Source organism: Rhinolophus sinicus, chromosome 16, assembly GCF_057876585.1.
Source record: "Rhinolophus sinicus isolate RSI-liver-muscle chromosome 16, RSI-T2T, whole genome shotgun sequence".
Lineage (NCBI taxonomy): Eukaryota > Metazoa > Chordata > Mammalia > Chiroptera > Rhinolophidae > Rhinolophus > Rhinolophus sinicus.
The window spans coordinates 7,452,196-7,477,002 of NC_142516.1; the positions used below are offsets into that span (position 1 = coordinate 7,452,196).

The 24,807-nt window shown below is 42.8% G+C and overlaps 1 protein-coding gene across 3 annotated transcripts in view; it reads right to left on the reverse strand.

The window, feature by feature from the left end:
- Positions 1-24,807, reverse strand: part of GARNL3 (GTPase activating Rap/RanGAP domain like 3) — a 124,143-nt gene that overhangs the window by 66,271 nt on the left and 33,065 nt on the right. For 2 of the 3 annotated variants that reach the window (XM_074331031.2, XM_019728603.3), the window contains exons 3-4: positions 22,447-22,516; positions 151-225 (exon numbers count right to left, since the gene is read on the reverse strand). In XM_074331031.2, the coding sequence (XP_074187132.2) occupies positions 151-225; positions 22,447-22,516 (145 nt within the window). Of the gene's footprint in view, positions 1-150; positions 226-22,446; positions 22,517-23,477; positions 23,625-24,807 lie in introns of those variants that run through there. The other variant, XM_088793586.1, reaches the window with a different exon arrangement.

The window sequence follows — 24,807 nt, forward strand, 5'->3', positions numbered from 1 at the left end:
GCTTCAAGCAAAGCTCTGAAAAGCTCTGTTCAGCCCTCCCAGGCCCCATTGAGGCAAGTCTTCCGTGGTCGCGAGGGTCACCAACTGCTCCCTGCTGTATCACAGAACCACGTGCCCGGTGACACGACAGGAACTGGGACGCTGCCTTACCTCATCTGAAGAGCCATTCTCCACTCTGAATCTCCCAGCCCTTTGGATGGCTCCGTCAGCATCACTGGAAATAAGCTGGGGGACAAGACAGTGCTCAGTTAGGTCGCCAGGTTGTCACTTGCAATGCCCCTTCTACTTGTTTCTGTCCTATAAGTAAACCAAATCCACAAGAGCTTTGCGGGGGGGGCAAAGGGGGACCCCCTGCCTAGAAGCTAATGGTCTTTTTGAAGCTCTATCGGCCAAGTCTCCTAAGTCGGCCCCCACAGTCTGAAGAGTGAGGACAACGAGCATCAAATCTAAGTCTGAATGTATCACAATACTGAAAAGTATTAAAGTGATGCTCTTTGGAAAAACAATCTTAACACATATCACATGTAGACAAGTGCAGCTCACAGATGGCAAAAGCGGAAGCCAAGTCTCGAGGTCAGCCACCTTCCCAGGAAAGCCTAAAAAGACAATTAATGGCTGGTAGAGACTCAAAGCTCTGCTAACATCATAGAAAGCTCCTGTGCTTCGTTCAGTTTTAAACAGTTTTCAAAAGGCCGATAGGTCCCGTCCACAGCAGGCAGACTGTATTTTAGCCCTGGCTATGCGATGCTGGCAAAGCGAATCTTCAAAGGGTTCCATGCTAGAAAGCGATGAGTGAGAAGATCGGGGCGTGACACAGCAGTCCTAAAATGACTGACTCGAGATTTAACGTATTTTCTCCCAAACCTTCTAGATTTCTCAGGGGCGTCTTGGGAAAATGAAAGGCCTTTTTTTTTTTTTTTTTAAAAAAAAAAAACACCTTTTCATTCTGCCCACAATTTATAGCCAAGATCTGCCAATGATTTCCATATCCCAGAGTCATTAGAACACAGTGGCCCAGAGGGTTACTTCTCACCACTGTAACTCTGGGCGGACCCAGTAAAAAGACCACAGTTTTTAAAGAAAGATTGTTATTTCACTCTTTCACTTGTGTTGAGAGAGATAAAGATATGAAAATGGAAAAATTTCATGTAAAAACTACATATTTTTCCACAGAAAATAACTTGAAAAAGGTTGATAATTTTTTCAATGATAAATGTAAAAATAATAGTATCTGATATTTACTGAGTGCTTCTACATGCCATGCACTCCTCTGGCCTGAACACGTATTATCTCATTTAATTCTCCTAACACCACCACAAGATAGGTACTATTATTATTCTCATTTACTAATGAGGAACCCAAGGCAGAGAAAGGTAAAATAACGACTAGCTAAGGCCACATAACACGGTCGACCTGGGATGTGAACACGGGCAGTCAGACGGCAGAAGCCCGTTTTCCTACCTAACCCTACCCTACCTAACCAGGCTCCACGGAATATGCACGATAAAGTCCAGTTTTGGTACCTAATCTTCAGCTTGTACAAGAATTTCTAGAAACAAATAAAAAGATTTTTATGTATGCATTGAGCCAGTTATGATGTCAGATCATTACTCTGTCCATTCACTGAAGATGAGTAACAGTGGCTGTGTGGTCAAGAATCTGACCTTGCCCAGACAGCGGTCCGCCTTTGCCCCCGGCTCCTGGGACGTAATCTCTAAGCCCAGGGAAGGCCCTGCATGAGTGTCTGTTGACCTGAGGACTTGGAGTCATGTGGGACAGTCACATGATTTAGAATAGAGGCGTTGGGTCACACGGTATCAGACCTACCTGTGGATACCAAGACTCAGGTGAGCTTCCCTGGGTGGCTGTGCTCCAGGTGTACTGTCGCACATTTTTACCAGGAGTCCATGCTGCCCGTGACCCCAATGGGAGAGGACTGGGGACTTGCGTTTGGAACTCGCCTGCACTCTGTCTCACGTATCTGTTCCCTCGGCTGATTCTAACATGCATCATTTCACTGTAATAAACCATAAGTGAGCTCAACAGCTTCCAGTAAATTCCGTGAGTCTCCTTGTAGCAAATTATGGAACCCAAGAGTGGCCTTGGGTACCCCCAAACTCTGCAGCTGGTGTCAGAAGGGAGGGATCTTGTGGATTGGTTCCTAATTTCAGAGGGGCCAATTCTAAAGTACGAGAGCAAGATGAATTTAGGTCTCCTGGGGTCACTGCCATTCTCACAGAGGAAGTAGAATGGATTCAGTGTTAATTTCTTTGCTTGTGCATTTCTACTCGCTGTAAAAATAGCAAATAGGTTTCAAGCCAAGTATTATTGGTACAGGCAGCCTCGGGGGCTTTGGGAGGAACAGTCTGAGGTCTCATTTGGACTTAGTGAGAAAAAAGAGCTGCAATCAATTAATGTCTGACATAGGTATCTAAAGAGAGAGGGTGATGCACGCACCCCGGAATTAGAGGTTTTAGATAGAGCCCTCGCTAGGACTCAAAGGATTGGGAGAAGAGTGGGTAGTGATTCACGCCTCCATTCACACAATACTCATAAATTAAATGTCAACCAGCTGTATTCCAGACACTGCCAGGCCAAGGCAGCCATGCCCTTTTCTTTGGCTGAGATTAGAACAGGAAGCTTATTGCTTATCTTGCTTAAAAGGCTCAAGAAGAAGAAAGGAAGAAAGGTTAGGAGGAACTTAGCTCCCTCTGCACTTACGATCACGAAACCCGTCGGCACTGAACTCAGACTTCAGGCTAACATGTTTAACTGTCCCCTTTACCCTCTCCACCATCACTATCTTCCTCCAAGTCACTGTCACCTCTCACCCGGACGACTGCAACCGCCTCCTAACCGGTTGATACATCCACCCACGGCTGCTTCTCTCCAATTCCTCACACCGCAGCCTGGCAGGTCCCAGCTCACGGTAAATCTGATGGTCCCGCCTGCCATCTATTCCAGCACCGCACCCCTTCCCACCGGAGGGCTTGCACACACGGCACTCCCTTGCCTTCCCCTAGTGATTGCATCGCAGTCCCCATTGTTTGAAGATACCTTTCCTGACCTAAGTGCCTGGGAAAACGAGCCCCTTGTAAGTTCTGGAGCGCGCCTCAGAGTTGGGACTGCCAACACTCTCTGCGTGAGTCCTCCATTCATGCCTGTGTCTCCTCATGCACTCCCTCCCTCTACTCCCTGCTGAGAAGCTCCACCAACACAGGACTAGTTTCTTCTTCTCACCACTGCATCCCAGAGCTGAGCACACTGCCTCGCAGAGTATACATAGTCACGAAATATTTAGCAAACCAGACGTAGGTGAATAAATGAATGCCAAATTCTTACTGAAATGACCAAAGGAATATAACACTGGGGACAAGATCTATACCAGGCCTGGAAACCAGAGAAAGTTCATTAGTCACACAAACATTTTAAAGGAAATTCTCCCAGGTCTGTCATTCAGGAAAGACCAAAGTGAAGAGACAGGTCAGAAACCCTGAATCACCGTGTGCAAGGGGAATTTAGCCTGATGTAGACTTAATCAAATCCTGCAGGTCAGACTAACAGCCCGAGCTCATGTTGGCAAGGCCTGCCAGAGGTCAGGGTGGGTGCCAGGGCTGTAGGGGGGAACGCGACCTACAGTCACACTGGGTGAGGGATCCGACTGGCACAGGAATGGCAGTCCCAGAGCTCCCCACCCCACCCCCAACTTTGCAGCTGGCTTGGGCAGCTGGCTTAATAAAGCAGAAGGTGCCAGGGTGTCTGGTGTCTGGTGAAGACTGGTACCCCAACTGATGTGAAGAGAGGCAGGGCTCCAGCAAACTGGGGGCGGAAACGAATAACACTGCAGAAGACAAAACCCTCTCAACATGGCATAGAAGCTGTTTCTAGCAATAGTTTTCTTTCTTTTAGTCTCATAAACCTCTGGTCCAGCCAGTTCAAACTGTACAAATCGATAAACTCTTCCTTTAGTCGGAAGGAGATTTGGCTCCGGAATGGCACCCATCTCAATCAATGTCCAGTGTTGCAGGCCCTCTCCCCCAACTCTTTCTCCGTAGTACAGAGTTCTGGCTGCCACCAAGATCCATTTGTCCACAGTAACGCAATTAGAGCTGGACACATGGCTAGACCACGTTTCCCTCCAGGTGGCCATGTGACTTCATTCTCTCCACTAGAAGGTGAGTCAAAGTCCCAGAGGGAATGGGGGGATCGAGGCCCTTCAGAGAGCAAAGGTGCCTCCCGCACACGTCCCTTCCCTTTCACTAGCTAAACCCTCAGTGACCAGAGACCTTGAAGTGCATAGTGAGGACAGTGGGTTCATACTGAGCCTGCTGTGTGGGCAGAGAATGACTCAATGCCTGGCTGCTTGTGACCATGAAATACACTTGTTCTTTACTGCAATTAGATATTTTCAGCCAATTAATCTACCCTATAAGGAAGAACAAAGAGAAAAATCATCGAATCTATGACAAGTCCATAAAATAAAGTATGGAAACTGATCTGAGATATCAGAGCAAACGTTCTATGAAACACAGTTACTGCAAAAAGCACACAAAAATTTTAGACAATCGCTAATTGTTATAATAATTTGGGAGGATACTGGATCTATGAAAATGGAACAATCTGTGATCGGTTTTCAGTGAAAAGCATGCTTTCTGATTTTTGAAATGTAACCACATTTCACAGTGGCCATACTGAACCAAAAATTAGATACTGGGAAGAAAACGCCCCCAAAAGAGTAAATTAGAAAATCGGTTTGTAGACTGGCCTGAGAGGCTTAGAAACCCAGTAGAGAGCAGGGCAGTCTGAGCTCTTACCCGTCCACAGACCGGCGGGAGGAGGACGCTGGTCGGCTCCTCACACAGGAGCGTCTCTGGCCCTTTGCTATTCTTCCGGAAGAAGTGTCCACAAAGGACGTTCCCACCTGCTCTGCCTACTGGGAGTCAGTGACCAGTAAGATGTTTTTTAATCTGATCAGGACGTGGATAAAGGGGAACCTGGAACCCCCCCCCCCCCCAGGTCAATGGGGAGAAGAGTACAGACATTGCAATAAATACGAATGGCTTACACTCCCATTAAAAGAAAAATAGACTATAAGATTGGGAACATAAGTGAAATCCAATTAGCAGCAAGAGACACATTAAATACAATAAAACAATCATTAAACAGAAACGCAAGAGAAGAAATGTTCATGATAAGTTGGAAAAAAATGGTGAGAGAATAATAAAATCAGATGTTAGCACTTAGAAAAAAAATACCAAGTTAAAAAAAGTTATAGTACGTGTATAAGTAAATCCACTGACTCCCAAAATATAACAATTATAGATACTTACTGGAAAACAAAAACTATTATAACTAGGAGCTTATAAAATTATAATTATTATTGGGAATTTTATTTTGGAAAATTTTATTAATGGGAAATTTTAGTATGTTTCTTCCTGATAGGTCAAGGTAAACACTAGTAGGAATTTACAGAGGAATCAAATTACAGAAATTAATAAGCATGAATTTAATAGACAAATATTTAATTTATCAAGGTACAAACAGAATACACCCTCTTTAAGAACATCTATTAAACTTTTAAAAACTGATCAAGTATTGGCTAGAAAGCAAGAATGAATACATTCTATAAAATAGAAACAGGAAAGATAATTTTTTAGCATATTGCAACTGATAAATTAATGTCAAAAGATTAAAAAGTTGGGAATTAAAAAATATACATCTGGAAAAACTCTTGGGTCAAATAGGAAAACTAAAATTGAACAATATTTAGACATCCAGAACAGTACATGTCAAAACATATAATGTGATAGATGCTATATTTACAGGAAAATTCATAATCTTAAATGTTTTCATTATTAAACAAGAAAGAATAAAAACAATGAACTATGTATGCATTAACCTCTAGAAGATACAAAAAAGAACAATGAAAGAAACCCAAGGAAAGCAGGGGGAAGGAGTCAACAAAAGATCAGAGCAGAAATGATAGATTTAGAAAGACAGTAGACTCAATAAACACATCCAAGAGATCAACAGCAAGTCTGATTTTTATACCACAAAGAACAACGCAAATACACAGGAACAACACACATACACAAAGCAATAATAAAGGAAACATAACCTCTAAGAAGAAAGAGATTTTTAAAAGCATGAGAGAATGCTACATGAAACTATGCAAATATTACCCAAAACATCAAGGGAATGGAAATTTTCTAGGAAAATATACATAATAAAAATTATTTTAAGAGAGAAAGAGACCTGAATATACTAATAACTATTTGGAGAACGGACCCAGGTGTCAGAACCCTGCCCCACAGAGGCGGGCCTGGCTCTCAGGCCAGTTATCATGTCGGAGGGGGTAGTGGATTGGGGGAGGGGCTTATCACTTTGTGAGGGGTGTAGATGTCGAACTATTACATTGTTTTGTACACCCGAAACAAACAAAAACAAACAACAAAACACACACACACACATTATCATGTGGCTCGTATCTGCCAGGCACTGGGAGCGGTCCCTTTAGAGTTCTTGCACTGTCCAATACTGTAGCCACCGGCTCCATTTAAATTTAATTTTAAATTAATTAAATAAAAGAAAACCATTCAGTTCCTCAGTTGCACTGGTTACATTTCAAGTGCCCAGTAGCTCCGTGTAGCTACTCCAGTGGACAGATCACAGTTTTCCATCATCACAGGAAGCTCTATTGGACAGGGCGGTGACATGCTGGCCACTGATGCGACTCTGGGTGACCAAGATCAAATCAGTTTCTCAGGCTAAGCCTCCTTTAGTTAGTTAAATACACGAAAACTAGTGGAAATTCATGTAATTGAACATCCTGAATAGAGGCTTTGGTCCAATCTCAGCCCAAACTGTCACTGATTCATTTAAACTAAACAGCATTCAGTGTATTAGATGTTTAGTTTCTGGAAAACAGTAACATCCAAGCAATTATATCCATTTGTATGATTAAACAAATGAATTTAAAAGAAAAAAATTTAAAAACCAGGAAGAATAAATGTCATTCATTAATTACTGTACATAAAAGTATTATTATTTTAATATTATAGGCAATTAAATGAGAGTGGTTCCTAAATTAATATAAACATGTAATTTTTCAAAAACAAAAGGCTCTTCTCTCTACTTGATGGCTTTGTTTCTTTGGGCTGGTGTCTGTTTCCATTCTAAAGGTGGGCTAGGATTCCTCGCAATTTCTGTTAATCATGCACTGTGCACTTGGCATTCAGGTATAGAAATCACAGAAACAGTATTTTAACCAGAAAAAAAAAAATCTCAAAAAGTTAACATAAAGTTTATCTTTAAAACAACATTTCAGATGCACTCTACCCCTATCTCTTTTCTTTAAAATGAGGGGTTATGAGTATAGGTTTTGGTGTCCAAGTAAATTGGGTTGAAATTTCAGTTCCACCCTTATTAGCTGTGTGATCTTGGGCAAATCACTTAATTTTTTCTCTCTAAATTTTAGTTTCCTTATCTCTAAAATGGGGACAAAGATTACAGCTACTTCTAGTCTTGTGGAAAGGATTCAATTGAACGTGAACAGTGCTTGGACACAGGAAGTGCCTAATAAATGTTATAACAACACATATAATAATAATATAATCATAGTTACTATAAAACACTCTGCTTAATATTAGTTAGTATGATTAAACCATTTTAATGCTGCATTTAAACTCATGGACACTCTGTTTAAACATTTGTCTATCTGGCAAACAGTATTGAGAACCCATTTTCCAGGGCCTGTGCTAACCGCTGGACTTAAAAAGACAAATGCAACATGATCTCTGGCCTGAAGGGGCACAGAGACTAGTGAGAGAGACAGGCACACACATATAAGCAGATAAATCAGCACACAACCTGGTTAAGTGCCACCACAATAGAAGCAAGAATGGGGTGCTTGGAGGTCAGAGGCTGGAGAGACCAACTCTGCCTGGGGGAGCTGGAGGTTTCATTGCTGTAATACAATTTATTCTGGACAATGTATGGGACCTTTGAGAAATGATTTCCAACATAAGCAGGGTTGTTGTTTTTTTACATTTTAAACTACAAATACTGGTCAAGAAGACCCATTTGACTTTGTATATGCACAACACACACACACACACACACACACACACACACTGAATTAGACGTTACTGCTCAGAAGGATGAAAGAAAGTTTAAATGTTTCCATCAAAAAGTGTGTGTGTCTGCGTGTGTGTGTGTGATGCCTAAATACAAGGAGAATGAGTGAGTGCCACTCTCAGGCCATGTCCCCTGGTCACTCTAGGGAGTGGGGTGCAGGGCCCAGAAGAGACGTTCTTCCTTAGATCCTATTCTGCCTGTTCCAAGGGACAGGGAAAATATTTGGGGGGTTGGGCAGCTGGAGTGCTGGGCACCTGGGTTGGTTAGAAGATTCTCCAGCCAGGTGAATAAATGTTGGCTGCAGGCCTTGGATCTGGGCTCAGCCCTTTTTTTATCACCACCAACCGCTGGCCACCGTCTTCAGCATCCATCACAAGCATCTATCTGATGTCCTGAGCTCACAGCCTTCTGCTCTGTCAAACCTAATCACTTCACTTGACTCCACGGCTTTGCCACACACTACAAACATGCTCGCAGTCACACTGGCGTTGCTTCGTCACCACAGTACCTAGCTTATAGTCACTCTGGCTCTTTTTGGTGCACGTTCTAGCTGGGGACCTGTGGCTAACCACGGCAACGCTGCACTTACCAACACCCAGCTCTTGCGTCCTGCTCACTCCTCCTCATGCCCACTCAGTCAAGTTCAGTAACCCCAACCACAAACTCTCACTCTTCCTCTTCGTGCTCAGAGAAACAGAAGCGTCCACGTGACTAGGCCTACAGCAAGCTCATGCTACCGCCATGGCAAGCTCTTCACTACCACTCCCCAATTCTTTTCTCCATTCCTTTCTCACTTCCCATTAAATCTCCCACCTCATCTGCATTGTGTCAATTGCCAAGTCACCACTCCAGAAACACCCTTTCTTTTATGAGATGACCTTTCCACCTGTTTTACTGAGAAACGTGAGGCAACTGAGTACTGTCACCTAATTCTACATCTCAAAATATGAAGTCGGACAATTAAGTTCGCGAACTCATCCTAGGAAAAGTGTTACATACCTCACTGCTGACTATCATTGTGGTCACCTTCCAAGTATTCCCCTCGGGAAGCTATGCACCTATGCCAGCGCCTATTCCACCCTTTAAAGCAATTTTGGAACTTTTTCTGGAATGGCCATCAGAGCTGTCATTGTATTACCCTTGATGTCCTGAATGTCATCAAAATGTCTTCCTTTCAATATTTCCTTTATCTTTGGTACAGAAAGAAGTCACTGGGGGCCAGATCAGGTGAGTAGGGAGGGTGTTCCAATACAGTTATTTGTTTACTGGCTAAAAACTCCCTCATAGACAGTGCCCTGTGAGCTGGTGCATTGTCGTGATGCAGGAGCTATGAATTGTTGGCGAAAAGTTCAGGTCATTTTTGTCTAACTTTTTCACGCAGCCTTTGCAGCACTTCAAAAGAGTCAACTGTTTGGTTAACTGTTTGTCCAGTTGGTACAAATTCATAATGAATAATCCTTCTGATATCAAAAAAGGTGAGCAACATAGTTGTAAGAAGTTCAAGAACTTAATTGTCAGACCTCAAATATCAGTCTTGGTTTCCTCATTGACATAATATCTGACTAGCAGTCCCCGATATTCAACTTCCAGTAAAATACCTGTGAAGATTCAGCACAAAAGATGACAATTCGTGAGCCTGAAGAAAGACTGCCCATCCTGTGGCCAAAATATCAGGACATTTTCCACTTATTATCTATGTAGACAATGGTAAGTGCTGGAAAACATATTTAGTCACTGACTTCCTTGCCTGAAACAGAGCAAACCTATGGTCAGCATAGAAAGTTAGAGGACACTTAATTTTTCCCTCCGCTATCTCGTTTTGGCTAAGGGACATTGGGTTTACATGCAGAGTAACCATAAAACTCTGGGGGTCATCCTTTTTACTGCAAGGGGTCTGCATTTCAAGGTAGCCTCAGGCGTACTGGCACCTCTTTTTCACTCCAAGAAACCACTGGGCAAGAAGTAAAAAGGAGGGAAAGTCCACCTTAGAAACTGCAGTCTTGATAAGCCAAGTGCCCCAGGTAGGGAGGGAGACCGGAAGAGCCCTGGGAGCAGAGCGGTGACCACCAAAGGGAGGTTGGGGCTGGGGAGATTTCACCTCTTCATAGTCTCCATGTTCTTTCGTCTATACAGAAAAACATGCTTGTGTAAAGAGCTGAGCCAGCATTACTTCAGCACTCCCTTCCCACAGCCTGGAGCCCCCTAAGCCCCTGCTGTATATGTTAAATTCTGCAGCCACTGGTTCAGAGCAGCCAAAGCCAAGCACGGCTGCTCCCCCAGCAGAGCTTTGCAAGAGAAACACCAACTATTATAGATACTGGAAACTGATCAGGAAACTTTGTACAACCAGCAGCCATTCAGGTGTCTAGCTTGAGAAGCTGAAGTTCCCAGAAGGACAATGAGAACGGAGGCCAGTGACAGGTACAGTCTTTTGAAACATATAAGGTCTGAAAAGCTCTCTCTGTTTGAAGATTTCGTAAAAAAGGAAAAAAAAAAAAAGAAAGAAAACAACCCAAGATGGGAGCTATGAAAAAAATGCTACATATGATCCTGAAAACTAAAAAATGAAGCGTACCTTTTTTTACTATGCAACCAAAATACAACTTTGGTAAAAGCAGTTGTTGTTGTTAATAAGACAAAAGGCGTGACCTTTGCAACAAGTGTATAAAGCTTATGGATGTGGGGGAAATAAAACAAAAAGAGGACCCAAATACGCAAGTGTAGGACTGAAGTCCTCACCTGAGGAGGAAAGCAAAATGTCCACTGCAGAAATCGGAGACAGTAGTATGTTCGTCATTTGAAATGCTTTCCCAGAATGAAAGGGCACAAAATAAAATGAAAATAATGAGAAAGTAAAGACAGTTGCAGAGCACAGAGAAAAAGATCGGTCTCACTATTCTGAAGGGGGAAAAATGACCAATAATTAAAGATACAGCGGAAGAAAATATTCAGCCTTAACAAAAACCTGCATCTAAGAACCACCGAGACACAATGTTTTAAGCAAAATTAATGAAAAGACAAACACGCAGAGAAATAATGAGAAATATTTTTAAAACAGAAGAATAAAGAAGATCTGAGAAAGCTCTAGGCAGGAAATGCCTCGGACTTCTCTTCAGAACACCCAAGAGCAGAGGGTACTAGATTGAATAGTGAACCCCCCTACCCCCCAAATTCATATCCACCTGGAATCTCATTATTTGCAATTTACATCCACCTGGAATCTCATTAGTTGCAAAGTGGGTTTTTGCAGGTATAATCAATTAACTTAAGATGAGGTCATACTGGATGGGGGGGGGGGGGTGCACTCTAAGTCCAAGGGCTGGTGTCTTTACAAGAGAAAAGAGAGAGGGAGATGTAGATACAAGCCGTGGGAAAGAAGGCCATGTGCTGCAGCTACAGGCCAGTCGGGTTGCGGCTGGTGACCCCAGACCCCGAAAGGGGCAAGGACCTACTTTTCCCCTAGAACCTTCAAGAGGGAACATGGTCCTGCTAACGTCTTAATTCTGGACTTCTGGCCTCCAGAACTACAAGAGAAAAAACTTTCGGTTGTTCCAAGCCATTCAGTTTGTGGTCATTTGTTACCGCAGGCCTAGGAAACCAGATCAAAGTTTGTGAAGTTTGAAGAGAAAGAGGTGATGAGTCAGAAATTTAAAACCAGCCATGTTGTTCTTGCGGAAGGCGTAACTTGAGGTCATCTCAGGAATGTAATGACTGAGACAAGACACCCTGGCGTACTGCCGACAAACCTTAACTGGAACTCGAGGACAGGGATTCCTGCAACCGTGATATTTATTGCTGTTCCGGAATAACAGCCAATGCCCAGCCTGTGCAATTAGACATAAAGAAGAAATGAGATTTGGATGGGAGGAGACAAAATTGTTTGTAGGAGAGTATCATGCTTTGTTTTTAAGTAAAGAAGCAGAATAAAATATATAAACCCATTTTGTATATAAATTTAATTACTAAAGAGACACACACTAAATCTTCAAAAGACATACACTAAATCTTAACAGTGCTTATCCAAAGGTGATAGGATTACAGATGAATTTAAACTTTTTTTGGGGGGGAATATTGGGGAACAGTGTGTTTTTCCAGGGCCCATCAGCTCCAAGTCGTTGTCCTTCAATCTAGTTGTAGAGGGCGCAGCTCACTGGCCCACGTGGGAATCAAACCAGCAACCCTGTTGTTCAGAGCTCGCACTCTAACCAACTGAGCCATCCAGCCACCCCAGATGAATTTAATTTTTCTGCACTTTTCAGTATATTTCAAATTTTCTATAATGAGCATGTATTTCCTTTTATGATCAGAAAAATATCAGCGTGCACATACATGCACATACAAAGACTGCGAAGTAATACAAAACATTTAAGAAGATAAAAAAAGGATTTATCAGATACCAGATTCTTAGAAAAACACACCTTCTATTTAGGATGGTGCAAAAGTAATTACAGTTTAAAAGGGAAAAAATGCAAAAACCACAATTACTTTTTCACCAACCTAATAGCTCATACATGAACATCTGGCAGTGAATGAAGTGCCTTGGGGATACAACAAAATAACCATGAGCCCTCCCTACTAGAAAAGGTAGGAAATGACCACCTGTTATATTTAGACAGTGTAAAATATAACAAGTGTCATAGAGAAATGCTAAGAGCTGCAGGGTTCTAAAGAGTGAGAGAGGACTTTCCCCATAGTGAATCCGGGAAGGCTGCATGGAAAACCGAGGCCTGGCACACGCAAGAAGGCATTCTAGAAGGATGGAGAGGCACACGGAAAGCCCAGAGACCTGGGGAATGGTGGGTAAAGGTCTGTTTGGCTGGATGGTGGGCGACAGGAGTGAAGGCTCCAAAAATATGTTGGAGTGAGACTGTGGAAAGCCTTCAATGTCAAGGTGAAGAGTACCTACATTATCCCATAAGCACAGGAGAGATGCTGAAGGTTTGCTGTTTTTGTGTTGTTGTTACTTGTTTGCTTGCTTGTTTGTAAGTAGAAAGATGAGGTTGATTTCATGGTCCATTTGGGAAAGTATTCTTCACAGCATTAAGGAAATCAAAGCAGCCAGACTCAGGTTCATTACAGCTGAGGATTCTGACAAACTGATGCAATCTTACCAAAACTTGTTGCATGCCACTTTGAGAAGTCAGGGAGAGCAAGAGAAAGTGCCAGAAGGTCAGGGAAAGGGAATGACACTAACAGCACAAAAGAAGGGAGCACACAGAAGCAAACATTCCTGTTCTTTTCCTATCTCCTTAAGACCAAATGAAAAACACACAGGAATGAAGTCACTTTCATAAGGGAAGCTTGTGAAAAATGCGCACTGTTCCGCCTAGCCTAGACATACAGAATCACGACCAGAAGTTTAGGTAAACTCCTCACGTGATTATGTTGTACAATAAAGCTGGAGGGCCAGTGGAACAGCCTGGAACAATGGCGAGACACCAGAACTTCTAAGTAAACACGAGCTACTGTGAATGAGGTGGGGGAACAAGCTCTACAACTTACTAGTTATGTGACCTTGAACAAGTTAATTGAACAACTGAACCTCAGTTACCTCAGCTGTAAAGTGGGGGTAATAACAATATCTACATCTCAACATGTAGCTGTGAAATTTAAATTATTACATACATATTTCCATATGTAGCTACATATATATGTGTCATCTATCTCTCAAAAAGGCTGTTTGGTACCATAAGTAAATATCACGTGAATAAGAACAACTTACCCATGAAGTTTATTTAGAACATAGAACCAACAGGATTCGGGAAGAGATTGCATGTGGGCTATGGGTCATTTCCTGGTGTCTGGAATTAGCAACTGAAGGGACGGTGGTGCCATTCACTCAGTGGTTTGAGCTGGGAGAAGAGGGATGAAGGTGAGTTCAGTTTGGGGCATGTTAAGGGTCAGCTGCCAGTAGAGATGCCCAGTGGGCATTTGGGCAGATGCTGTGGCTAGAGATCTGGGCTGAATAGAGGGCCCTGAGTCACCAGTCTATAGGCAGCAACCGAGGTCCTGCGGGGAGGAAACGATTTGGTAGCAAGGAGGTTTGCTGACCTTGGCAAGAGTGAGGAACAAGAAGGGGAGACATCCCAAGGTGGACTTCAGAAGGGAAACTGTGGCACTACCGCGGGGATCAACAAGAGAGTGGCTGAGATGTACCCCCAGAGTAATGGAAAAGTCTTCACATCTATTAAGCAAATGCAGTTTGTGAGAATATTTTAAAAGATGGCAACACAGTGATAACTGTAACAGACCAATTAAAAAACTGAGGCCAAAAAGGAACCCAAAGGAACTGCTTTAATTAAATGGGTGAAATAGTTCAATATAGCAGAAATAAGAATATTAGTTGTGGCTGAACAGTAACTGTGGGAACGTAAAGCTGGGAACCCTGTGTGGTCAGTCAGTCATGGCATCTTACACGGATTTGGGGGCACGATTTTCCTTAAGTCCATTCAGTGGGGGAGACGGAGAAGCACTTTTAGGACTCAGAGATGTTCCTCTCTTACAAAGAGGGTGAAAAACTGCTCCAACCGTGGAATGGATGTGGCCCCGAAGAAAACGGATGTGAAAGCTGAAAGACAAGGCCCTCAGGTTGGGGCACTGAGAGAGACCGAATGCAGCCTCAATTTTCTGGGTCCCGCAACCCCAGGGAAATCAGCCCAGGATGCCGCCAGGGGGCAGCTGATAAGTTAAAAGAGGCAGATTTATTTGGAAGGCCTATAGGAAGGAGCTCCAAATGCTCAGAGCCACATGGGGAAAGGTTGGCAAGAAGATAAAATTCCTTTTCAACTTTAACAGCTCCAACAGAAGTAAAAGAGTGGTTTTCAACACACGCGCACACGCAAGTGTGTGTGTGTGTGTGTGTGTGTGTGTGTGGCTGTTAAATACCAGTTTTGATGGCAGACCTGCCTAAGTGCAGAAGGAAACACAGGTTCTTAAAAAAGCACTTTCGGAAAACTGAAAATATTTTCTATTCATCAGAGCAGTAGACGAAGGTAGATAACAGTATATGTTTTTGATCAAGTTTAAGATTTATTTTTGCTGCAATGGATGAGCCATGCTGCTGAGCCTGGTCTGAGGTGGGTGCGTGAAGGCCCTGGTGATGTAGGGCAGAGAGCCCTTTGGCACACATCAGATGCAGGCAAAGGTTATTATCAAACAGGTGCCGAGAAAGACTGTGCTTGCGACACACATGAGAATTTTGCCTCCCGGGAATACAAGAAACCACAATCAAGGTAGGAAACTTGACTTCCTATGCTGAAGAACTAACCAAGCAAACCGTATGTTAACAGTTTGTATCTCTGGTTATATATAAAAAATGAACTGTTACACACTGATCAAAATTTGCAAGTATTTTTGCAGCATACCAGCGTACTGGGGTACTGTGCCCCACCAATTGAAGACCACGGAGTCAATGAACAGAAACACCCCAGGCAGCCAGCATAAGGTGTAGGAAGGAGCCAGAGACGGTGAGCTGAGCTGAGGGCGTTGCCACAGCAGCGGGGATCACCGTGGAAGAGAAGGTGGCAGTAGGGGACAGGGACATTTGTGTGGCTGCTAGAGGAACATGAGCTACCCTGGAGCCACAGATGGGACGGAGTGGAGCGTCTGCAGTTCTACTTTTGAAACTAGAAAGCATGCTGGTGCTGAATATCATGGAAGTGGCTGTTCCCAAGATTTTTGCCTGGGAAAATTTGGAGGACTTGTCTGGTATTTGTATTACAGTGTGTATTTATCAAGCAGATCTGGGATAGTTTTGTTCCCCAGCTATCCGCACCATTCACACACAGCTCGGTGTTCAAGGTGGTCACCAAATGGCCGGTCAGGAGGTGCAAATTCGCCCCAAGTGTTGTTGATTCAAGGAAAACAGGTGATAAAATAACAGTTATCAAAGAGTCAGGAGAGGAGGAGACAAGGGCCCAAAGCATTCTATAAAGCAGTTTGCCATGGGGGTGGGGGGGGGGTACAGAGGATATGTTGTTAAGGTAAGGGCTGGATACAGAAATACTGTGTGTGTGGTTTTTTTTTTATTGTTCATGCTCTACTTTATTATTTTTATTTTTCATTTTTGCTCTACCTTATTTAAAAAATATTTAAAGCAGCTACTGATATAGATCTTACTCAAAGGATAAAATTAGATACTGAGCAAGCTCAGAACAAGGGAAAATTAGGTGTGGGTAAATTAAATGGAAACGAGAGAATAAGGTCAAGATGCATGCTATAAAGGCAGTTAGAAGCAAGCCATAACGTGGGTTCTGAGCTTCCGAGAGGCCAGTGCAAAGAGGAAAATACCGTCATTTGCAGGATTCCCGCTGCCTGTGAGGTTAACAACACAGCCGCTTCTCAGGAAAAGCATGCTACTTCTGCCCCAGAAAAACTTTGATCTCAGAGGTCCTCTTAAAAAAGACACTTTGTGGCAGACTGAGAAAAATCCTCAAGAGGATCCTACAGCAGAACATACCATCCAGATCCCTAAGGCTATTTCCCACTCCGTCCATCAGAGCAAGCTGAAGGCAGAATGCCAAGGCACAGAGCCACAGAAGCAGGTGTGCGAGGGGCTCGGAACGGCAGGCCAGGTGTCTGCAGCTACCTGCCTACCTTATGTTGGGATTCATCCAGGAATTCAACGTAAACCACTTAATGGCACGGACATCTCTTTGGAGAACTCTTTATAAATGTTCTTCTTAAAACCAAGCTTGTGTTAACATTTGGATGAAAGGGAGTTTGAAATGATTCGTTTGAGCGAAAACCTAAAGCAGAGTTCCTCTCTGCTGTCGATTAAGAGCAGAGGCTTTTGCTGTGACAATCAACCTAGATTCCTTAAAAAACCACCTGCAAGCAGCGGGGCTACAAGGGCAAGAGCTCACAGACTAAGAGATTGGGCCCAGGGGCTCTTGGAGCCAGACAGACCTGGGTTTAAATGTCACCCCTCCTCCACTCACTGGCTGTGGGACGTGTCTGAGATCCTCAGCGAAATGGGAATTCATTCAATATCCACATTTTCTTCTGAGCACCCACAGTGGGAGGCATAATCGAATCACATCTAGCACCTATGGTTGTCTGTGAGGGCCAAATAGGTAAATGCATCTAAAGTATTTATCTCAGTGACTGGTACACAGTAAACATTCAATAAATGCTGAAACCAGTAACAGCAATAACAAAATAATAATCATAATAAAAGATTTCTGGTTCCATTCTAATGCATAAATAATTATATGATTTAGGTCTCAAAGTTCTACATCACTGAAAACGGTTGCAATAATTTTAGCCTGGAAGCGGTTCAAAGTCAGCTTTCAGCAGCGCCCACAAAAGCACCAAAAATACCCAAAAAAGCACCCACAGTTTTAAGCCAGGCTACCTTACTGGTGAATGCCCTAACATCAATATTGTGGCACCTCCACGAGTCGACCTGCTATAAAGACTTAGATCCAAGCCAGTTAAGTATTAAGAACATCTGTCAAAATTATGGCTTTAGCTGGAGAATGTTGAAGTCTTGTTGTTTTGATATTCCTGGGGGAAATACGCTGGTACCTTCACTAATCCCTCACTTTGATAATAATACATAGAATATAATTTCTCCCATAAAATGCCTATGGAAACAAAAAAAAAAGCCTCTTCAAGTCTAACTAGAGAACAAAGCCGAGCGGTGCTAGGGATGCCGGAGAGGCAGCTGACTCACTCATCAGCCAAGAGGCATCTTTCTGCACGACAGTCCCACAGGCACAATTCAGATCCGAGCCTGAGCAAAAATACACATAACTACGCAGCGGACTTCAAGAGTCTTCAAACAGTCAAACGGCAAATGTTAAAATCTGCAGATGCCAAGCAAGTTCACCGTAAACCGTTCTTTTGACAATAATGAAATAGTACAGACAGATGCCCTTTGAGGCCCCCTGGGTCCATAACAACAAAACCATGCCCTCCTCAGAGAGAAGCAGTTATATGTTTCTTTTCGACACAGCAGGGGAGCACGGAGCTCATCCCATGCAGGCTTGACTCATTAAGGTACAAGTTTAAAAAACCGACAATAGCCTACTCTGCTTTATCCTGACTCGAAATTACCTGCCGATTGTGACTTCCTCAGAAGTAGCGAGATGTAGGCCAGAGTGAAGTCTATATCGAGCCCGTACTGTTTATCATTCATAACACATCAGTTTCCTATCCATTGAGTCAAAGGCCAAGAAAATATCAATAAAAGCTACAAACAATCTTATGCTTTTCCTGACAAATTTTGATATAAAGCCATGAAGAATGGTCGATGGGAGCTGTGCCTTGCTTACAATGCTGCTATGAGAGGCCAGACTTTCCATTCATCAAGAAGAAAAATGGCATGCGTTTTAGACGGAATGCACCCCGAGCTAATGAATCTAACTGTATTTGGGGTGGGGGATCACAGAGGCTTGTTTTTCCTTTATTTATTTTTGACGGGTTAGGCTACTCTCTAAATTCAACCAAATTAAACTATTCAATTCGTTCAACCAATATTTACTAAGTAACTACCGCTAAGTATTGTGCTTGGAACTAGGAATACAGTGGTAAGTAAAGAGCCGGGGAACATTATTCAGCTATAAAAAGGAATGAAATTCTGATACATGCTATAACATGGATGAACCCTGAAAATATTATGCTAAGTGAAATACACCAGACACAAAAGGACACATATTGTATAATTCCACTTACATGATGTCCCTAGAATAGACAAATTCACAGAGAGGTTACCAAGTGCTGGGGATGTGGGAGAATATGGGGTTATTGTTTAATGGGTACAGTTTCTATTTGGGATGATGAAAAATGTTCGAAAAGTGAATAGTGGTGATGGTTGCATAACAACGCGAGTGTACTTAATAGTCCTGAATTGTACACTTAAACATGGTAAATTTTATGTTGTGTATATTTATAATCATAATAAACATTTAAAAAGCACCACTGCTGGGAGAAAAGGGCTGGAGCGAGGCAACTGTGCAGTCAGGGGAAGCTGGTCTGCAGAGAGGAGACACGCAGAGAAACGTGAAGCTGAGACATCAGAGGGACCAGAGAGAAACAGAAAATAGCTGCTGGAAGGCTTCGCAGTCACACAAGGCCCAGCTGTGCTTCCTGCACTGCGTCTCGGTGAGATTCCTCCACATCCGTTACGTGAGCTGGACCAAGTGGCTCTCTGTTCCTTACAACAAAACACTGCCTGACTAAGGCAGGGAACAAAGCTGGGGTCCAGGTAAGAAGCACTGTGGAGACAGAGTTTGCGGCACTCGGTTCCTAAAGCTGGACTCTAGCTCCGTGAGAGCAGAAACTTTTTCCTTCTCCCTCAGTGCCTGACACGTGGTGGTAAACCTTCAATAAACAGTCACTGAACGAGGGCTGGGAACCTCTCGCATTGGTCTACAGAGATCTGAGTGTCCACGTTCTCACTCACGAACCTTTACACCCAATCTAAACTGAGGGAACTTAGCCCCCAAATCAGCCCTCATTCCTGATTTGAATGGCCAAGCTTAATTCTTCACAAGGACTCGTACCTAATTTGTTCAAGGTCAGGAGAAGTATATGCTAAAATTTCAACTTTGCAGAATCCTGGGTATCCTGTCCCTCTAAGTTTGAGTTCCAGCATTCCCAAGATTTAATTGGGTCCCCAAAAATATTCATCAAACCAGGGGTAAGAAATGGTTAAACTTACTTCCTCATAAACACAGAACGTATAAAACAGTTTTTAATTTAATAATGCTCTGTTCATGGTGAGAGAGAAATCTCTCCTTCCCTCCTGGAGTCAGAATTTCAAGAGCTCCTTAGATAACCAAAATGGAACTTGCTTCATTTTTCTCAACCATCCTAACCACCATGTCACTTCTAACATGGGAAAACTAGAAACAACCTAATTTTACAAACGGAGGGAAATTGTTACACAGTCATTTTTTATCACCATGTTGGGCTATCACATGCCAATTAAAATGGTAACACTGAACACTGTATAACAACAAGAAGATATTTAAAAAAAAAACAGTTAAATGAAAAAGGATGCATGTAAAATGAAATATATAATTTGATTACAAGCAAGCAGAAATGACATTTGTAGCTCTCAAGATTGGAAGGTACCAAAAGAAGATGAGAACACATGCTGCAAGGTGGTGAAATTATACATGGGATTTAAAACTATATTTAAAATGTACTTTATATAATATCTTAAAAAGTCAATCACACACCCACACACACACACTCATGGCTCCAGAGTAAAAACTTGAACAAATGGATTGAAGAACTATTGGTCTCATTAGTCTGGGATTTTCCAAAGCCAGGGTTTCTTCAAGTGTGGTCCTGGGGTCAGCAGCACCCATACCATCTGGGCACTTGTTAGAAATGCAAAGTCTGACTGAATTTACAACTCTGGGGGTGGGGCCCAGCATTCTGTTTTAATCAACTCTCCAGGTGATTCTGATGCCAGTTCAATTTGAATGCACTGCTCTCAAGTACCTTCCCAAGTTGACATTCCAGGATTTCCACACGTCAATAAAGGGCCCATTTTTCATCCTGTGTTGTCTGTCTCACACAAACACCGCTCTCACTCATTCCAAGTGCTCCCTGCTACTTACTAGATCAGGCTCAAAGTCTTCACCTGAGAATTCAAGGTTCTGCTTTTGCTAATAAATTTCATTTTTACTATGACAGCTAGTTAACATGGACTGTGCTTCTGCATGTCACCTCATTTAATCCTCCAGCAACTCTGTAAGGTAGATAATATTAATATCCCCATTTCACAGATGAGCAAACTGAGGCCAAAAGAAGTTCAAGATCATACCACTAGTAAACAATGAAACAAGAATGTCTTCAGAGCACAAGCTCTTAAGCACCACTAAGGTTCAACGAACTTCACGGAGATAGTAAGTGATGGAACTGGTATATGCACGTAGGCTTTCTGATTCCAAAGCCGAGTTGCTTTATAACCACTAAGCTCTGCTGCCTACACTCTGCTAGGCAGGGCCACTTGTTCACTGCCCTTCAAATACACCACTGCCCCAAATCACGCTGCTTGCAAATATCTACTATCTTACCTTGTTTGCCACCAACCCACATCCTACAGCCTCCTTCCAGGCCGCTTCCCCAAGATCATGGCCAGAATGGGTGGCTCCCTCCCTTCCCTCGCCCCCCACCGTGCCCTATTGTACACCTCTCACATTATTTATCAATTCCCACCCTGAATTACATTTATGCACACGCTCCTTCAGGAGAGGTGGTGGTCTGAATGTCTGACACAGAACAGACATCGATTGAGTCAGTCAATGAGTTTTTTATGTGACTAAATTCATTCTTTAGATATTTTATGTATCTTATCTGCCCAGCTTGAGGACAGTATGCTCCTTAAGAACAAGGATAAAATCTTTCATTTATGTTATATGTTCAAGATTATTCATCCCTGGGCCAGCCAGGTACATAGTCAGGCCTGTACTATATGCTACTGCTACACAACTCTGGCACAAAATTTTCTACTAGTTAAACCCTGTAAGAATGCAGCTTATATAAATGGGGGATAATTGGGGGCTACACAAATGGATCGTATCTACTCAGTTTTTGGTTAAGTAGACAGAAATAAATTTAACGTTTTTAATAATGTTAAATAATAACCAAGACAATTTTATGAGCAGATTTTCCTGAAAAATTGTTCAAATTTCCATGCAATTCAGAAAAAAAATCACAATTCAATTCTGTCTTTAAAAAAATTGAGGCTATTTTATGCCTTCCTTATGCCTTTTAAAAAATGAAAGCATACTATTTTTAAAAATCTTAACACAAACCCCAATGTCCCTCATTAAAGAAAATGTGGACGTTTTCATTCCAGATATCTATCATCTATTACAGTCCAACAAATATACTTTTAACAGGAAAAAAAAAATCTCATAAATATTCTAACTCCTATCACATACCCAGGGAGCAAAGGTACAAAAAAAAAATCAGAATATGTATTTCAATAATATTTAAACCTCAGAAACGAGATTTATAAACTTTTTGGAACAAGATATTATAAAAACCAAATGCTACCTTTCCTAATTCATAAATCATTTTTAAATAATACACATCACTGACAGAGAAAAATACCAAGGCACACACATTTTTAACAAACTGAAAGACACAGATGAAAAGTACGTAACAAAAACAAATAAAGATGATCAGATTATTAGACCCTTTTAATGGTCATTTATTCGCATCCAACCCTCATACTGTATTCACATGGTCTAACAGTAAATATACAACAAAAGATCTGATGAGCTTGGCAAGCCTCTCTAAATTCTAAATCAATGTACTACCACTGAACAGACAGTGTAAACTTACCAGCTCCACAGATCCATAATGCTTCCTACTGAAATCCCCACGTCTACAGCCTAGGTCTTCCGAGACAGAGCTGGAACAAAAATGCTTCATCAGTATTACACATAGCGATCTGGCCACAAACCTTCTGCAAAAATCGACTACCATTTGCAAAAAGGGCTGCTATGGAAAGGGCTGGCCCCAGCTCCTCACTGCAGGGGAGCCTCCTTGCAACAGACCCAGTCCTTAGCAGCCATTGCCGGGCTTTCATGGAGCCCTCAGTCAAAAGGAAAACACCCGAGTCATCCCTGGAAGTCTGGGCAATGATTGAATTAAATATTTAGTCATTAGGAATCGATTGCAATTTCCAAGGCTACTGGTGGTTTATAATTTCATATCTGTATAACCAGAGCGGATAGAAATCCTGCAGTAAACTTGAGGCAAGGGACAAAGCTTGCAATTATCTTTCGTTTAAGAGAGCTTCTTTGTCCCAAATATTCCACATAAAAATAACCAGCATTATTTGAGGCTGTATAAGAGAAACAAAACTTTAAATAGGAGGAAAAAAACTTCAAAAATCCTGGTCGGCTCCCCCCCACCCTTTATTTTATGACAATATCACAACATGAAAAAAGACCAGGACTAACAAAAATATCTAAAAATCGAACTTCCCAGTATATTTAGTGTTTTACACAGCAGTAGCTAATACTTTCCCACCCCCTCCCCTCAAAAAACACTTCAATCAGATAAGAAAAATCACATGCGTTATCAAAGACCAGCAATTACAACAAGGGCAAAATTGTTACTACATTATATCTCGAATGCACATTCAAAAGACACATATCTTGTTTACTAGTTAGTGTATTTGGGACCCCAAACAGTACTCATGGAACCACTAGGGATCCACAAATACCAATAGTTTCAGTAAGTTTTGTTCTAATATGTCATGCAAATAACTCTAAGAAAACATAGAAAGTAAAATTACACAGGAATTACAAGTTTAACATAGCCAAAATGTTTGAGCTCTAACATGCAAAGACAGGTGCGTTCAGTACCTTTTCATCCTCCCCTAAAAGGCAAGCTACATTTTCTAAATGACAGGCCTCTTTCACGTTTCAGAAAGAGACTGACTGATGCATCGCACCCACAGAGCTGACTCTCTGCCAGGCCCTCTTTGATAGGCTCCAAGAAAGACAGCACGAGAGAAATGAGATTAGGGGGCCTAATGATATTCTGCTTCCACCATTTCACAGAGATGGCTGAATTAATCTTATATGAGAAATTTAACCTTTTGTATTCTCACTTCCTTGGCAGAAAATGTGCAACAAATTAACGAATGCAGCTTGGAAGGGTGTCCTAGATACTACCCCGGCTATCCTCTTTGAGTGACATGATTGTCTACCAAAAAAAAATCTCTGAAAGAGATTTAAAAACTTCCCTGCATGGCCTATTCTGGTCGGTGTGAAATCCGTCCTCTATGCCCATTTTCTTAGCTCATTTTGAAGACCCCCTGGAGAATGCTGCCATTGCCCTACATAGCAGTGTCAGGACCCTTCCCTGGTGACCTGAGTTCCTGAGTTTCCAAGAGAGAATGGACTCCAGGGGGAGGAACGTCCATGCACTTGGGCAGAGACCGGGAACAGAGCGGGCGCTCAGTGGCTGTTGACTGAAAGCTCTGTGTGCCCACATCTCAGCCACCTCTTCAGTTTCTGCCCGGCCGGCTACGCAGCCAACACCAGCCGCAGCCTCTAACGCGAATGGCGGGCCAGTTACATGAAGAGAGCCGGATGCCAGGCTCTGGGCCCCTCCCTTGCTGCCCTCTGCACCACGCAGGGGGTTCTAAGACACAGTGCCAGCTCCCTCACTTTGCCAACAGCCAGAGACACACACACACACAAAATGACAACCCTACGTCCTGGAGCAACCACTGCCTTAGAAGCCTCAGAGAGGGAGATAATGTCCTGGGAAAACAACCAAGACAGATACAAACAGAACATCTGCTATCAGTTGCCCTTTCCGCCCCTCTAATTACCTTTCATCCGACACACTGCAGAGACGGCTGGCTAATGGTGGCACCAGGCTGAACTATACCAGGTGTGTTTCTAGGCCTGCAGGAGGAACTCCAACCAGCCATGTTTAAAAACCCTCTCCACCCCCTCCCCTGCCCAGGCTCTCTGGTTCCTCGCCATCCAGCACAGGGTTGTGATTAGAGGGGCTCTCCCAGAGCTCCGAGAGGCACTTTATTCTCGTCCAGGTCCCCAGAGTCTGGCCCACTGCCTGGCCAGAGGGGACATGCAGTAAATGTTTGTTGCCTTAATGAAGATACTGGCGCATCCTCTGACCTTTCTAGCTGTCAGCACCCCTGTGGGCACGAAGGCACTGTGA